Source organism: Nerophis ophidion, linkage group LG01 (assembly GCF_033978795.1).
Source record: "Nerophis ophidion isolate RoL-2023_Sa linkage group LG01, RoL_Noph_v1.0, whole genome shotgun sequence".
In the NCBI taxonomy this organism is placed as follows: Eukaryota; Metazoa; Chordata; class Actinopteri; order Syngnathiformes; family Syngnathidae; genus Nerophis; species Nerophis ophidion.
The window spans coordinates 6,777,269-6,794,390 of NC_084611.1; the positions used below are offsets into that span (position 1 = coordinate 6,777,269).

Below are 17,122 nucleotides of genomic sequence, written 5' to 3' on the forward strand. Positions count from 1 at the left end.
AGTAGGCTTTTAAAGGCGGATCCACGCAGGATTATACCAAGTATCGTTGCTTGCCTACTGTTTACTACTGCGGTAACTTCTAACAGACATTTCCGCCATTTTGGATCGAGGTTCTTTGTTTACATTGTTCAACAAAGTGGGATAATTTCAGTTTTTAGGGTTTGGAAGTCAAATAGCTTATAAATTAAGGAACGCAACACACTCACCTTCATCTTGGCTTTTCAGATTGTTCTCCGTTGGTGGCGCTGATTCTCTTTCACTTTCTCTTTGACATGACGTCGCCATTTTAGCATAGCAGTAGTCGTCCATCTTCTATCACGTCTTCAATCTTCACTTCAGGTAACACGCCGTCGCTCCACACTCAAAGTCCGTGTGGTGGGCTTAAGAAAAGGCGAACAGTTGAGGTATTTGATGCTATTTTTGAATCTATAAGATCGTAAATGTGAAACTTCTCCGAAGAGCCATGTCGCTTAGTCCGCCATCTTGGACTTGGACCACTGTTCGATGTTTGCGCATGCGCCAGAAATTTGCAACTTCCGGTCAACAACCGCACTTTAAAAAATAAAATACCTTTTAAATAACTAGCGTCCCTTTTCATCTGTTCTTACATTTTTGGCTCATAATTGAAGTGTTCCTTATCGCGAAAACATTTTTGATATCAAAATACTTTGGAGATAGAAATGAAACAAAAATGGACAATGTTGTATTCTGTCTTTTAGTGGGTTCAAGCAAACGGCAAGTTGTTTGACAAAGTAAGTCTTGTGAAAGAGTGAAAGTCACACTACCCCAGTATACATGTTCAACATTATAATCTTGACTTTTATCAGTAATATCCTCATTGAAGGATGACTTGTACTCGACCTCGGACCAACTGCACTCGGTGAGGAAACAAAGACGCTGACATAAATATTGCTCTTATTGCAACCATAGACAGCAGAAGACTTCTACTTTCACTTTTGTACACTGACTTTAGTTATCTGCTGCACTGACAAGATGCCTGCTCGGTGCGTGTTGGCGACTGGAGCCAAACTGCTGGGTCAAAACTGGCCTGTGACGTCACCATTGACCTTTTTCTTTCACACCAACATGAAAACGAAATAATGGTCTCTGTTGGCCACTTACTTAATAAACATACATGACAAAGTGCGTCCTGGTTCTTTGATTCTATTTTAAACTTGATGTGTGCCGATGATAAGAAAGTTTGTGGCTGCATTACTGACTAATAACCTCAGTTTTGTCTGAAGTTCCATCGAGGTTTGTTTTGAAGCGAAAGTGGGCGCAGAGCACACCCCCTCCCACTGGTGTGTGACGTCATCGCTGCCTGTGTGATGCGCACTGCCTTCCTGCGCCGGTCAAAACCAACACTGTGATTCATCATCATTCATTTATGGTAATGTGATATATTATTTTTAATAATCACATGCGTTAACATTGACAGCCTTAGTTGAAACCCATACTTAAAAAAAAAAAAAAACTCATCAAATCACTGACCTGTAAATTGTTGTCCATTATCAGTGTTACTCCCTCCGAGGTCTTAGTCAAGGCTCGAGTCGTTCCTTTTTCTCACAGACATTTATTTCAGCCACGTCTTCTTCACGTAACCAACGATGCCAAATATAATGCCGTCAGACGTAATAAAATAAGCAAACAGAACTTACAATTAGTCTGATATCCAGAAAAAGAAAACACATAGATTTCACAAACATATCAGAACACAACAAAACTTAGACTTAATCTCAGTGTTTCTACAGAGCACAAATAAAACGTTGAAAGACTGACAGTATTGCAGTAAATCACACACTGTTCACTTTCTTTACATTTGCACGGAAGACAATCATTCGAATAATCCAAGTTTGTATGATTACCTCAGATATTTGTGAAAGAAGCAGTGAGGAGGTCCTGGGTAGGGTGGATGTCGCCACATATGAGCAACATACCACAAACTAAACAGCTAATTGCTTATTTTCGCTTGTGTGTTCTCATGTGTTTTACTGCGGCTGCATTATGTGGGAACCTTTTACAGCACACTGAACAACTAAACGTTTTTTCTCCAGTGTGTGTTCTCGTGTGTCGACACGAAGACATGACTAAACGCATGAGAACTTAACACTTTAATGGTTTTTCATCTAAGTGTGTTCTCATGTGTTTAATCAAACTGCACTTAACAGAAAAGCTTTTGCCACAAACTGAACAATTAAATGTTTTTTTAACAGTGTGTGTTGTCATGTGTTGAGTCAAATTGCTAATTTGAGAAAAGCTGTTGCCACAAACTGAACAATTAAAGGGGTTTCACCTGTGTGTGTTCTCATGTGTTCAGTCAAATTTCTCTTAACAGAACAACTTTTTCCACATACTGAACAATTAAATGGTTTTTCACCTGTGTGTGTTCTCATGTGTTGAGTCAAATTGTTATTTTGAGAAAATATTTTGCCCCAAACCGAACAATTAAATGGTTTTTCCCCTGTGTGTGTGCTCATGTGTCGAGTCAAACGGCTCTTTTCAGTAAAACTTTCAGCACAAACTGAGCAGCTCAAACATGTTTTACCTCTCTTCTTTGTCGAGCATTCATAGTGTTTGTTGTCAGTGTGAGTCCTCATATCACCTTCACAGTCTGTATCGCTGCTCAAAGGTTCTTCAGCCTCGTCTTCAGCCTCACTATCTGATAGTGGAGCTAAGAGGTTGTCTACTTGTGGTTTCTCTTCATCATCTTCAGTCTTCACAGAGAGAACAGTCAGTGGAAACTTGGTGTAATCAGCTTCCTCTCGTCCTAGAAGACACTCTCCCTCCTGAGTGATGCAGAGTTCCTCCTCTTCCTTTTTAATGCAGGGTGGTTGTGGAGTCTCCTGCTTCAAAGTGGAGCTCCCCCCTGACTGAGGGGAAACTTCTTCCTGATTACCCATCAGCTGCTGGACGTCTGCAAGACACAAATAACAAAAATACACTTTCTTCTAAGTACTGTATGTGTGTGTAGTGTTTCATGGCCATTCATTTCGTGCCTTGCCAGAATGATGGATCAATGTTTACATGACTTGTCATGGACTCAGAAAAGTTCAGCTAGAATCACAGAAAGTAGAAAACATTTGCTTCCATGGACAATAGCTTACTACAAACTAACAGTAGGGTAAAAGTCAATATTGAAATACATCGCACAAAAAAATATATAATTTATATCTCAAAGAAGTCTGTAGTTAAATGTAGAGGACTTTTTTTTAGATACCAAATGCAAGAAATTTGATCCACTTTCTGTACAATTGTAATGATCATTTTATTTACTTTGTTTTTGACACATCGAGTGTACTTATATACATGTCTTTTAAGCATTTTTTTTTAATTTTTACAATGACTTTGTAAAAATGGCAGTAAAACTCCATGTCACAATATTACAATAGACTATTGTATCGTGACCCAAGTAGTGTGATACATAGTTTATTATGAAGTCATTTCCGATACCTTGTCTAGAGCTGGACAATTATGGCAAAACATAATAATCACAATTATTTTCAGTGATTTTTGGAATCAAGATAAAGAACACAATTATTTATTTGAAAACGTAAAAACAGTACCACCAAAACTCAATTTGACATATAATCTAAAAGAACAACCAGATATACAATAGTAACAAAAAAAATAACACGTAAAGTAACAATCATAGTAATAATACATTAAAATGATTCTTGCAATATGTATTTCGTTTTTTTTCCAGCCCTTGATTAGCTATTTTCTATCTTTGTAGCGTTTGATGGACGCTACGTCACTACATGGGTCGAAATAAAGCTAAACTACAGGAATCACTGCGGGTTCAAAAAGGAGCAAGACTAACGCCGCGCTACTGGGAACTGTAGTTAAGCTACATAGCGTCGCTACTTGTTGTGCACTACTGCCCATCACTGATTCTAACTCATAAATAAACACTAGCAAAAGTCAGCTAACAATGCAGGTAATGGTGATGCACGTTATTTCGCCTATAAAAAATATTCAAAAGCTTCCAACAACTTTTTATATACACACTTAAAGGGGAACATTATCACAATTTCAAAAGGGTTAAAAATAATAAAAATCAGTTCCCAGTGGCTTGTTGTATTTTTTTTAAAGTTTTTTTCTAAATTTTACCGGTCCCGGAATATCCTTAAATAAAGCTTTAAAGTGCCTTATTTTCGCTATCTTCGAAACCACTATCCATTTCCCTGTGACATCATACAGGGCTTCCTTATTAGCATCGCCGGTAAAATGTGCGGACCAAACGATCAGGACTTTTGCATCTTGTGACACTGGAGCAACTTAAATCCGTCAATTGGTAAGTGTTTGTTTCGCATTAAATGTGGGTATCTAGTTTCAAATGTACATACAGCTAGCGTAAATAGCATGTTAGCATCGATTAGCATAGCATGTTAGCATCGATTAGCTGGCAGTCATGCCGTGATTAAATGTCTGATTAGCACATGAGTCAACAACATCAACAAAACTCACCTTTGTGATCTCGTTGACTTAATCGTTGCAAATGCATCTGCAGGTTATCCATACATCTCTGTGCCATGTCTGTCTTAGCATCGCCGGTCAAATGTGAAGACACTCTGGTACATTCAATGGGGGCAGGCGGCAGATTTCTTGCCAGTGGTGCAACTTGAATCCCTCCCTGTTAGTGTTGTTACACCCTCCGACAACACACCGACGAGGCATGATGTCTCCAAGGTTCCAAAAAATAGTCGAAAAAACGGAAAATAGCAGAGCTGAGACCCGGTGTTTGTAATGTGTTGAAAATGAAAATGGTGGGTGTGTTACCTCGGTGACGTCACGTTCTGACGTCATCGCTAAAAGAGCGATAAACAGAAAGGCAGAAAATTCACCCATTTAGAGTTCAGAAATCGGTTAAAAAAATACATGGTCTTTTTTCTGCAACATCAAGGTATATATTGACGCTTGCATAGGTTTGGTGATAATGTTCCCCTTTAAAGGCCTACTGAAAGCCACTACTAGCGACCACGCAGTCTAATAGTTTATATATCAATGATGAAATCTTAACATTGCAACAAATGCCTATACGGCCTTTTTAGTTTACTAAATTGCAATTTTAAATTTCCCGTTAGTTTCGTCTTGAAAACTTCGCGTAATGATGACGTGTACGCAAGACGTCACAGGTTTTTAGGAAGTATGAGCGCTGCACACACACACAGCTAAATGTCGTCTGCTTAAAGGCATAATTACACAGTATTTTGGAGAACTGTGTTGCTGAATCCTTTGCAATTTGTTCAATTAATAATGGAGAAGTCAAAGTAGAAAGACGGAGTTGGGAAGCTTTAGTCTTTAGCCACACAAACACACGGTGATTCCTTGTTTAAAATTCACGGAGATGAAACTTTAGTATGGATCACAGCGGACATGGATCCCGACCACTTGTCAACCAGCAGGTTTCGGTGAGAAAATTGCGGTTAAAAAGTCGCTTCTTACCCGAGATCAGCTGCGCTTGTGCCTCCCATACAGCTGCCGTCGACTTCCCCGAGACACTGCTCGTTAACATCCGGCCGTGGACGTACACTTCCGACTATCAGGTACTGTTAAACTCACTAAAACACTACCAACACAATAGAAAGATAAGGGATTTCCCAGAATTATCCTAGTAAATGTGTCTAAAAACATTTGAATCCGTTTCAATGCAACGCGATTGCAATCGCGTTGAAAAAAAAAAAAAAAAATTCTAGTCCGTCGCTATCAATATCCTCAAACAAGAATCTTTCATCCTCGCTCAAATTGATGGGGAAATTGTCGTTTTCTCGGTCCGAATAGCACTTTTTGTTGGAGGCTCCCATTATAGACAATGTGAATATGTGAGGAGCCCTCAACGGGTGACGTCATCGTCTGCGACTTCCGTTAGAGGCGGGGCTTTTCTCCAGTTGCGAACTTTATCGTGGATGTTCTCTACTAAATCTTTTCAGCAAAAATATGGCAATATCGCGAAATGATCAAGTATGACACATAGAATGGACCTGCCGTTTAAATAAGAAAATCTCATTTCAGTAGGCCTTTAAGAATATATGTCATGTTAAAACAGACATATTCTTAAAAATATGTAATATTTACGTATTTTCATCATTTTTTATCATTTTACGCAAACAATTTCACATTTTTTTCACAGACGCATCACAACGCTCGTTATTTCCTTCAACACCACCACCAACTATTACTAATAAAGGCAGACTTCATGAGTGCCATCAAAGAAGACTTTGGGACAATTTATGATCCAAAACCTTATATTTTTGAGCCCGAATATAAGGAGGATGAGTTACAAGTTTTAAAAGCTGAGTGACAAGCAGATCAAGCAATTAGCACTACTGCAAGTGCTACACAAAAAATACAAAGTATGAACATAACTAATTTCTGTAGAAACTCCCCAAATGCCAAAACTGAGCTGGAGTGCTGATGGAATATGGCTGTGCAATATGGCAAAAATATGATCAAGACTATATATTGTACACCACCTGATCCTGATTAACATCACTTAAAAATTTTTTTTTAAGTCAGATTGTCCCGTGCAGGATAACAGCGAGTACAGTTGCATCCCGACTATTTACTAGCACAGTATCTTGTAACAGACATTTCCGCCATGTTTGATGGAGGTAATATATGCTCACAGCTGACAACTGTCATTTTGTTCATATCTATAATTGTGTTTACTAGAGGTGTAACGGTACAGGTATCCCACGCTTCGGTCCATACCTGGTTTTAGAACCACAGTTTTGTTTGTTTTCTGTACATTTTGTGGAGGTAAAGAGAACAACCTTTTTCCTCTCAACGTTTGTACCTCAGATATTTGTGAAAGAAGCAGTGAGGAGGTCCTGGGTAGGGTGGATGTCGCCACATATGAGCAACATACCACAAACTAAACAGCTAATTGCTTATTTTCCCTCGTGTATTCTCATGTGTTTTGCTGCGTCTGCTTTATGTGGGAACCTTTTACGGCACACTGAAAAAATAAATGGTTTTTCAACTGTGTGTGTTCTCATGTGTTCAGTCAAACGGTTCTTAATAGAAAAGTTTTCACCACAAATCGAACAGCAAAATGGTTTTTCACCTGTGTGTGTTCTCATGTGGTCAGTCAAAGAGCTATTTCGAGAAAAGCTTTTGTCACAAACTGAACAATTAAATGGTTTTTCACCTGCGTGGGTTTTTATGTGTTCAGTCAAATAGCTATTTTGAGAGAAGTGTTTGCCACAAACTGAACAACAAAATGGTTTTTCACCAGTGTGTGTTCTCATGTGTTTAGTCAAATTGCTATTTTGAGAAAAGCTTTTGCAACAAACTGAACAACTAAATGGTTTTTCACCAGTGTGTGTTCTCATGTGGTTAGTCAAATAGATATTTTGAGCAAAGCTTTTGCCACAAACTGAACAACTAAATGGTTTTTCACCAGTGTGTGTTTTCATGTGTTCAGTCAAATAGCTATTTTGAGCAAAGCTTTTGCCACAAACTGAACAACTAAATGGTTTTTCACCAGTGTGTGTTCTCATGTGTTTAGTCAAATTGCTATTTTGAGAAAAGCTTTTAGCACACACTGAACAATTGAATGGTTTATCTCTTGTATGTGTTCTCATGTGTCGAGTCAAATTGCTCTTGTTAGTAAAACTTTCAGCACAAACCGAGCAGCTAAAACATTTGTTACCTCTCTTCTTTGAAGAGCCTTCAAAGTGTTTGTTGTCAGTGTAAGTCCTTATATCACCTTCACAGTCTGTATCGCTGCTCAAAGGTTCTTCAACCTCGTCTTCAGCCTCACTATCTGATAGTGGAGCTAAGAGGTTGTCTACTTGTGGTTTCTCTTCATCATCTTCAGTCTTCACAGAGACAACAGTCAGTGGAAACTTGGTGTAATCAGCTTCCTCTCGTCCTAGAAGACACTCTCCCTCCTGAGTGATGCAGAGTTCCTCCTCTTCCTTTTTAATGCAGGGTGGTTGTGGAGTCTCCTGCTTCAAAGTGGAGCTCCCCCCTGACTGAGGGGAAACTTCTTCTGGATTACTCATCAGCTGCTGGACGTCTGCAAGACACAAACAACAAAAACACACTTTCTTCTATGTACTGTATGTGTGTGTAGTAGTGTTGTACAGTATACTGCTACTAATAAAGTATTGTGGTACTAATTAATTGAAATCGGTACTGTAGCACCTTTGAAAAGTACCGGTACCGTTCTTTCATCTGAATGCTGCTGTGTGGCGGTGACTACAGAGCCGAGGCGCATGATGTTGAGTGTGTCAAAACGCACACACAAAGTGCATACAAGCAATAACATCGTGGAGAGGAAGAAAGGCAACAAAGGACAATTCTACTGGTTAATAAAGAGGGTGTGTGAAGTGCAATATGGAGGTATTTGGGCTTCTAAACTAACAATAAAGGTGACACTTTAAACAGGGAGCCGCCGCTCTGCAAGGGTTGCTTTACACCTTTCCTGTTTGTGGGCTCCCAGACCCTGAATCACCAAGGTGAGTTTTGTTGATGTTGTTGACTTATGTGCAAATCAGACATATTTGGTCGCGGCGTAACTGCCAGCTAATCTATGCTAACATGCTAGTTAGGCTAGCTGTATGTACATTTGAAACTATATTTACATCCAGCCTTTCCCTCCACCTACATTGAATGCCAAACAAACACTTACCAATCGACAGATTTAAGTTGATCCAGTGTCACAAGATGCAAAACTTCTGATCGTTGGTCTGCACATTTTACCGGCGATGCTAAGGCAAATATGGCCGAATAGCGTCAATAGCTATTTGCTGAATAGCTTCAGTTTCTTATTCAATTTCGTTTTCGCTATCTGCCTCCATACTCCAACCATCCGCATCAATACATGCATAATCTGTTGAATCGCTTAAACCGCTGAAATCCGAGTTTGAATCCGAGCTAATGTTGCTATATCTTGCTGTGCTATTCGCCATTGTCTGTTTGCACTGGATGATGTCACAGGAAAATGGATAGTGGCTTCGAAGATATAGAAAATTAAGGCACTTTAAAGCTTTTTTAGGGATATTCCGGGACGGGTAACATTTTGAAAAAAAATTCAAAAAATAAAATAAGCCACTGGGAACTGATTTTTATTGGTTTTAACCCTTTTGAAACTGTGATAATGTTCCCCTTTAATGGCTCCCCTTTTTATAGTCTTTGTGCCTGGAAACATTCAAAAAATGATGGAGGAAAGCAGTACTGATAGTTCAGCAAAGAGACATCTTGAGGTTATTGCTTCATTGGAGAAAAGTGTACGACCTAAGTCCACAAAAGTGTGCAGACACTTTACTTTAAAGGGGAACATTATCAGCAGACCTATGTAAGCGTCAATATATACCTTGATGGTGCAGAAAAAAGACCATCTATTTTTTTAACCGATTTCCGAACTCTAAATGGGTGAATTTTGGCGAATTAAACGCCTTTCTGTTTATCACTCTGGAGGCGATGACGTCAGAATGTGACGTCGCCGAGGTAATACAGCCGCCATTTTCATTTTCAACCCATTGTAAACATTGGGTCTCAGCTCTATTATTTTCCGTTTTTACGACTATTTTTTGGAACCTTGGAGACATCATGCCTCGTCGGTGTGTTGTCGGAGGGTGTAACAACACTAACAGGGAGGGATTCAAGTTGCACCACTGGCCCCAAGATGCCAAAGTGTCTGCCGCCAGACCCCCATTGAATGTACCAAAGTGTCTCCACATTTGACCGGCGATGACAGACATGGCACAGAGATGTATGGATAACCTGCAGATGCATTTGCAACGATAGTCAACGAAATCACAAAGGTGAGTTTTGTTGATGTTGACTTATGTGCTAATCAGACATATTAGGTGGCGGCGTGACGGCCAGCTAATCGATGCTAACATGCTATGCTAATTGACGCTAACATGCTATTTACCGGCGGTGCTTAAGCAGACATGGCACAGAGATGTATGGATAACCTGTAGATGCATTTGCAACGATAACGTCACAGAAATCACAGAGGTGAGTTTTGTTGATGTTGACTGCCAGCTAATCGATGCTAACATGCTACGCTAATCGATGCTAACATGCTATTTACCGGCGGTGCTAAAGCAGACATGGCACAGAGATGTATGGATAACCTGTAGATGCATTTGCAACTATATTACGTTTCCTTCCACCCACATTTAATTCGAAAAAAACACTTACCAATCGACAGATTTAAGTTGCTCCAGTGTCACAAGATGCAAAAGTCCTGATCGTTTGGTCCGCACATTTTACCGGCGATGCTAACGCAGCTATTCGGCCATGCTATGGCTATGAATAGCGTCAATAGCTATTCGCTCAATAGCTTCAGTTTCTTCTTCAATACTTTCATACTCCAACCATCTGTTTCAATACATGCGTAATCTGTTGAATCGCTTAAGTGGCTGAAATCCGAGTTTGAATCCGAGCTAATGTCGCTATATCTTGCTGTGGTATTCCCATTGTTTGTTTACATTGGCAGCACTGTATGACGTCACAGGGAAATGGATAGTGGCATCGCAAATAGCGAAAATCAAACACTTTAAATCTTTTTTTAGGGATATTCGGAGACTGGTAAAATTTTGAAAAAAACTTCAAAAAATACAACATTTCAAAGGGAACTGATTTTTATTGTTTTTAACCCTTTTGAAATTGTGATAATGTTCCTCTTTAAAGACTTCAAAGACGAGCGTTTCCTGCAAAATGTGCAGCGTGGACTTCGCCTGGCAAGGAAGTACAACATTGCGCTGGGAGCACATGAAGAGGAAACATGTTGGAGCCATGGATGAAGGGAACTCACGGTACGGAATTTTTTAAATCCATATTCCGAGTACATTGATCCCCTTGTGACCGTTGTCGTGTGTTTTTAATCTTTTGTTAACGAGGACATTTTCTTTAAGGAAGTGCAGCAGCAACTGTTGTGTATTAACTTTCAGAGTGTTGGGAACTTTTTGGAGAGTGCGACGACTTCAGTTTCTTTGTTGTTTTGAGCGGCAACAGGCATTCATCAGTTCAGCACGCCGGCTCTTTTTTGTGAGAAAGGTTAACGTTATCCCTTTGTTGCAACGCAGGGCTGATAATGTGTCTCCGGCTGATTTGACTCCGTTTTGAGAGAGAAAACGCACGGTTACCAATTTGGAAATAAACGTAGGGGACAGAAACATCTCAGGTTGGTTTCATAATGGATTGATGTAAAGTTATATAAATAGTGATGCTTTAGTGTAACTAAACGTTATGAAGGTGCTGGAATATTTCATGCTGTGATTCAGAGGCAGCCTAAAATGAATCCTTTATTATTAATGTGTACAATATCTGATCCAGTTCTGATCTGATGAGTGACATTTCTGTGTTATTATTGGTGTATGCTGAACCCCCAATGTCCATTTATTCAATTTAGCTTTTTTTTTTAATGTGGTGACGTATTTGCCTTTTACGTCAGAATTGATGAAATAAATCAACTAGGTATGTATTAAGTTACCTGTAAATGATGCTACTATGAACGTTCTTGAAATGATTTTTCTCATTACAGAGAGAAACAACCCCGCATTAGCTGTTTACACTCTTCCCTCGAGGACCCACTTGACCAGAGTGATGGAGAGGAAGTACGAGCAGACATTCCAAGCAGTGTAGACTGACCTAAAAGCCAAACAGAGCAAAATTGCTCTCACTACTGACGTGTGGACAAGTGTAGCCACCTTTGCAATACATGCCATTACATTGGAGAGGAATGGAACATGAAGTCAATCTGCCTTACCGCCATGCCACTAGAGGAAAGACATTCAGCATCCAACATTGCAGAATGGTTGGAATAGGTAGTAGCCAGGTTTAAAATTCCCCCAGGCAAAATTATTGCTATTGTGTAGGGCTGGGCGATATATGGATACCCTCGATATATCGCGGGTTTGTCTCTGTGCGATATAGAAAATGACTATATGGTGATATTGGAGTATACATTCTCACACAGTTGCTTTTAGCTGCTGGCATTACACTACGGACTCTTTCCACTTTTTCTTGCCTCTCCTTCTCACAGAGAGCAAGCGCAACTTCTTACATACGTCACATACGTATATGCCCTCGCGGAGCAGAGAGGTAACAGCATGGGTAACGTTAGCGGTGGTGCGAGTGGTAATACGAGAGAAAGAAGGTGTGAATGAAGAGTGCTTACTCCGCATATCAACATCTCTGTTCGGTGCTACGCCAAAAAATGCCGTGGCAAACATTTCCAGATCAGCAGCGTATGAAAAAAATAGTCAACAACAAAAGGAGATAATGTTCGCAGTAAACTACCACATAGCGAAGGACGAACACTATTTGTTTTTCTATTATGCAGCTCATTTTTATTTGACACTTATTGAAATATCTTGTGTGACATCATGCACAAAAGTGCACTTTATTTGTTTTAAACTACTGTAGTGGTGTCTGTACAAAAAGTACACTTTAATTTAGTGTTGTTTTGATATGTCATCTTAGTGACAACATGCACAAAAGAGCACTCATAACTTGTTTTAAAACAAAATTGAATAAGAAACTGAAGCTATTGAACGAATAGCTATTGACGCTATTCGGCCATGTCTGCCTTAGCATCGCAGGTAAAATGTGCGGACCAATGATCGGAAGTTTCGCATCTTGTGACACTGTATCAACTTAAATCAGTCGATTGGTAAGTGTTTGTTTGGCATTAAATGTGGGTGGAGGAAAACGCTGGATGTAAATATAGCTACAAATGTACATACAGCTAGCCTAAATAGCATGTAGCATCGATTAGCTGGCAGTCATGCCGCGACCAAATATGTCTGATTAACACATAAGTCAACAACATCAACAAAACTCACCTTTGTGATTCTGTTGACTTTATCGTGGGAAATGCATCTGCAGGTTATCCATACATCTCTGTGCCATGTCTGCCTTAGCATCGCCGGTAAAATGTGCAGACCCTCCGGCACATTCAATGGGGGTCTGGCGGCAGATTTCTTTGACTTTATCGTTGGAAATGCATCTGCTTTGAATGTCGCAAGATATCCACACAATCTTGCCATCTCTGTAGTAGCATAGCTTTCGTTGGTAAAATGTGCGAATAAATGACTGACCATTTCGTCCGCTTCTCACACCCTCGTATTTTGAATAAATTTCGTCCAATTTCTTGCTACTTTCGCAACTTGAGGCCGGTGGTGCAACTTGAATCCCTCCCTGTTAGTGTTGTTACACCCTCCGACAACACACCGACGAGGCATGATGTCTCCAAGGTTCCAGAAAATATTCGAAAAAAAAGAAAATAACGGAGCTGGGAGCTGGTGTTTGTAATGTGTTTGAGAAAATGCCGGCTTTATTACCTCGGTGACGTCACGTTCTGACATCATCGCTCCGAGAGCGATAAATAGAAAGGCGTTTAATTCGCCAAAATTCACCCATTTAGAGTTCGGAAATCGGTTAAAAAAATAGATGGTCTTTTTTCTGCACCATCAAGGTATATATTGACGCTTACATAGGTCTGCTGATAATGTTCCCCTTTAAAGCACTTTTTTTCCTGCCCTTGCCTGGCAGAGTTTTTTTTAGTACATGTTGTATCAGAGGATGAGAAACTTTGCAGACACAAACAAAAAGTCTGATAGAAAAATATTAAAACACAGCCTCACAGTCAATAAAGGCAGATCCACACGGGATTATACCAAGTATCGTTGCTTGCCTACTGTTTACTACTGCGGTAACTTCTAACAGACATTTTCGCCATTTTGGATCGAGGTTTTTTGTTTACATTGTTCAACAAAGTGGGCTAATTTCTGTTTTTAGGGCTTGGAAGTCAAATAGCTTTCAAATGAGTGAACGCAACACACTCACCTTCATCTTCGCTTTTCAGATTGTTCTCCGTTGGTGGCGCTGATTCTCTTTCACTTTCTCTTTGACATGACGTCGCCATCTTAGCATAGCAGTAGTCGTCCATCTTCTATCACGTCTTCAATCTTCACTTCAGGTAACACGCCGTCGCTCCACACTCAAAGTCCGTTTCGTGGGCTTAAGAAAAAGCGAATAGTTGAGGTATTTGATGCTATTTTTGAATCTATAAGATCGTAAATGTGAAACCGCGTCGCTTAGTCCGCCATCTTGGACTTGGACCACTGTTCGATGTGTTTGCGCATGCGCCAGAAATGAGCAATTTCCGGTTGACAACTGCACTTTGAAAAATAAAATATATTTTAAATAACTAGCGGCCCTTTTAATCTTTACTTACATTTATGGCTCATAATTGAAGTGCTCCTTATCGCGAAAACATTTTTGGTATCAAAATACTTTGGAGATAGAAATGAAACAAAAATGGACAATGTTGTATTCTGTCTTTTAGTGGGTTCAAGCAAACGGCAAGTTGTTTGACAAAGTAAGTCTTGTGAAAGTGTGAAAGTCACACTACCCCAGTATACATGTTCAACATTATAATCTTGACTTTTATCAGTAATATCCTCATTGAAGGATGACTTGTACTCGACCTCGGACCAACTGCACTCGGTGAGGAAACAAAGACGCTGACATAAATATTGCTCTTATTGCAACCATAGACAGCAGAAGACTTCTACTTTCACTTTTGTACACTGACTTTAGTTATCTGCTGCACTGACAAGATGCCTGCTCGGTGCGTGTTGGCGACTGGAGCCAAACTGCTGGGTCAAAACTGGCCTGTGACGTCACCATTGACCTTTTTCTTTGACACCAACATGAAAACTAAATAATGGTCTCTGTTGGCCACTTACTTAATAAACATACAGGACAAAGTGCGTCCTGATTCTTTGATTCTATTTTAAATTTGACGTGTGCCGATGATAAGAAAGTTTGTGGCTGCATTACTGACTAATAACCTCAGTTTTATCTGAAGTTCCATCGAGGTTTGTTTTGAAGCGAAAGTGGGCGCAGAGCACACCCCCTCCCACTGGTGTGTGACGTCATCGCTGCCTGTGTGATGCGCACTGTCTTCCTGCGCCGGTCAGAACCAACACTGACTCTCTTTCGGTAAACCAACATGTTTACTGTTTTACTTTCTGGTTTTCCTTTCGCCTCTTTCACTAACTGTTTATTCCACCTCTCTCTTCTTTTCTTTTCATTTACTGTATTTCTCTTTCTATTTCCCCACCTGTTGCGTATCCCGGCCCTTGTCGTCATCGGCATTTACACTCACAGCTAATACATGAACAACTATACACACTCTGCACACTTAAAGGGGAACATTATCACAATTTCAAAAGGGTTAAAAACAATAAAAATCAGTTCCCAGTGGCTTGTTGTATTTTTTGAATTTTTTTTTACAAATTTTAACGGTCTCCGAATATCCCCCAAAAAAGCTTTAAAGTGCTTGATTTTCGCTATTTGCGATGCCACTATCCATTTCCCTGTGACGTCACACAGTGCTGCCAATGTAAACAAACAATGGGAATACCACAGCAAGATATAGTGACATTAGCTCGGATTCAAACTCGGATTTCAGCGACTTAAGCGATTCAACAGGTTACGCATGTATTGAAACAGATGGTTGGAGTATGAAAGTATTGAAGAAGAAACTGAAGCTATTGAGCGAATAGCTATTGACGCTATTCATAGCCATAGCATGGCCGAATAGCTGCGTTAGCATCGCCGGTAAAATGTGCGGACCAAACGATCAGGACTTTCGCATCTTGTGACACTGGAGCATCTTAAATCCGTCGATTGGTAAGTGTTTGTTTCGCATTAAATGTGGGTGGAAGGGAACGTAATATAGTTGCAAATGCATCTACAGGTTATCCATACATCTCTGTGCCATGTCTGCTTTAGCACCGCCGGTAAATAGCATGTTAGCATCGATTAGGTGGCAGTCACTCCGTGACCAAATATGTCTGATTAGCACATAAGTCAACATCAACAAAACTCACCTTTGTGATTACTGTGACTTTATAGTTACAAATGCATCTACAGGTTATCCATACATCTTTCATCAACTTTCTAATTTTTAAAAAGCCAAAACAACAACAGGCTGCTGTCCTCTGAGGTCCCTTTGGTGTCCTCGCAAACGACCAGAAACCACAGAAATCCCCAACTTTATTAATTGTTGCTTTTTATTTTTTATTCTTGTTGTAACATTTCTCTATTTTGTTTCCATTTAAACCCCCATTATTTGTTATTATTTTTTATTTTTTAAATGAATCTCAACTCTGTACACTGCTGCTGGAATTTTAATTGTCCTGAAGGAACTCTCCCGAAGGAATCAATAAAGTACTATCTATCTATCGATCCATCTATCGCATTGCTACAAAAATAAACACCAAAAAAAGAGCGAAATCTACTTAGATTATCATCTGTGAAGGAGGAGCTGACGAGGAAGGAGCAGACTATATCTCAAAGTTCTTCACCGCCGCTGTGAAATAAGTCGGCTCTGGCATCTGGGCGGTATAGCTCGGTTGGTGGAGCGGCCGTGTCAGCAACTTGAGGGGTGCAGGTTCGATTCCCGCTTCTGCCATCCCAGTCACAGCCGTTGTGTCCTTGGGCAAGACACTTTACCCACCTGCTCCCAGTGCCACCCACACTGGTTTAAATGTAACTTCGATATTGGGTTTCACAATGTAAAGCGCTTTGAGTCACTAGAGAAAAGCGCTATACAAATATAATTCACTTCACTTCACTTCATCTTTGTGCCATGTCTGCTTTAGCACCGCCGGTAAATAGCATGTTAGTGTCAATTAGCGTAGCATGTTAGCATCGATTAGCTGGCAGTCACGCCGCAACCAAATATGTCTGATTAGCAAATAAGTCAACATCAACAAAACTCACCTTTGTGATTTTGTTGAATTTATCATTGCAAATGCATCTGCAGGTTATCCATACATCTCTGTGCCATGTGTGTCATCGCCGGTAAAATGTGGAGACACTCCGGCACATTCAATGGGGGTCTGGCGGCAGACACTTTGGCATCTTGGGGCCAGTGGTGCAACTTGAATCCCTCCCTGTTAGTGTTGTTACACCCTCCGACAACACACCAACGAGGCATGATGTCTCCAAGGTTCCAAAAAATAGTCGAAAAAACGGAAAATAACAGAGCTGAGACCCAATGTTTGTAATGTGTTGAAAATGAAAATGGCGGCTGTATTACCTCGGCGACGTCACATTCTGACGTCATCGCCTCCAGACCGATAAA

General features: G+C 40.2%; 1 protein-coding gene across 2 annotated transcripts; it reads right to left on the reverse strand.

The window, feature by feature from the left end:
• Positions 1–797: 797 nt before the first annotated feature.
• Positions 798–14,117, reverse strand: LOC133554363 (oocyte zinc finger protein XlCOF6.1-like). 2 transcript variants are annotated; one of them, XM_061903125.1, is made up of 3 exons: positions 13,810–14,117; positions 7,655–8,023; positions 798–2,914 (listed from the first exon to the last, which is right to left on the reverse strand). In XM_061903125.1, exons 1-3 carry the CDS (start codon positions 13,910–13,912, stop codon positions 2,235–2,237), a joined length of 1,152 nt encoding a protein of 383 aa, XP_061759109.1. In that variant the 5' UTR covers positions 13,913–14,117; the 3' UTR covers positions 798–2,234. The 2 variants fall into 2 exon arrangements, with proteins under 2 accessions (XP_061759109.1, XP_061759029.1); XM_061903045.1 differs by lacking the exon at positions 798–2,914 and having other exon boundaries at positions 6,228–8,023.
• Positions 14,118–17,122: the final 3,005 nt, after the last annotated feature.

What these genes read in the sequence shown, in the direction of transcription:
- LOC133554363 (XM_061903045.1), bottom strand. Translation starts at nt 13,912, where the DNA reads ATGGACGACTACTGCTATGCTAAGATGGCGACGTCATGTCAAAGAGAA. An exon ending in TCTGAAAAGCGAAGATGAAG is followed by an intron (nt 8,024 to 13,809) that starts GTGAGTGTGTTG and finishes TGTGTCTTGCAG; the next exon opens with ACGTCCAGCAGCTGATGAGT.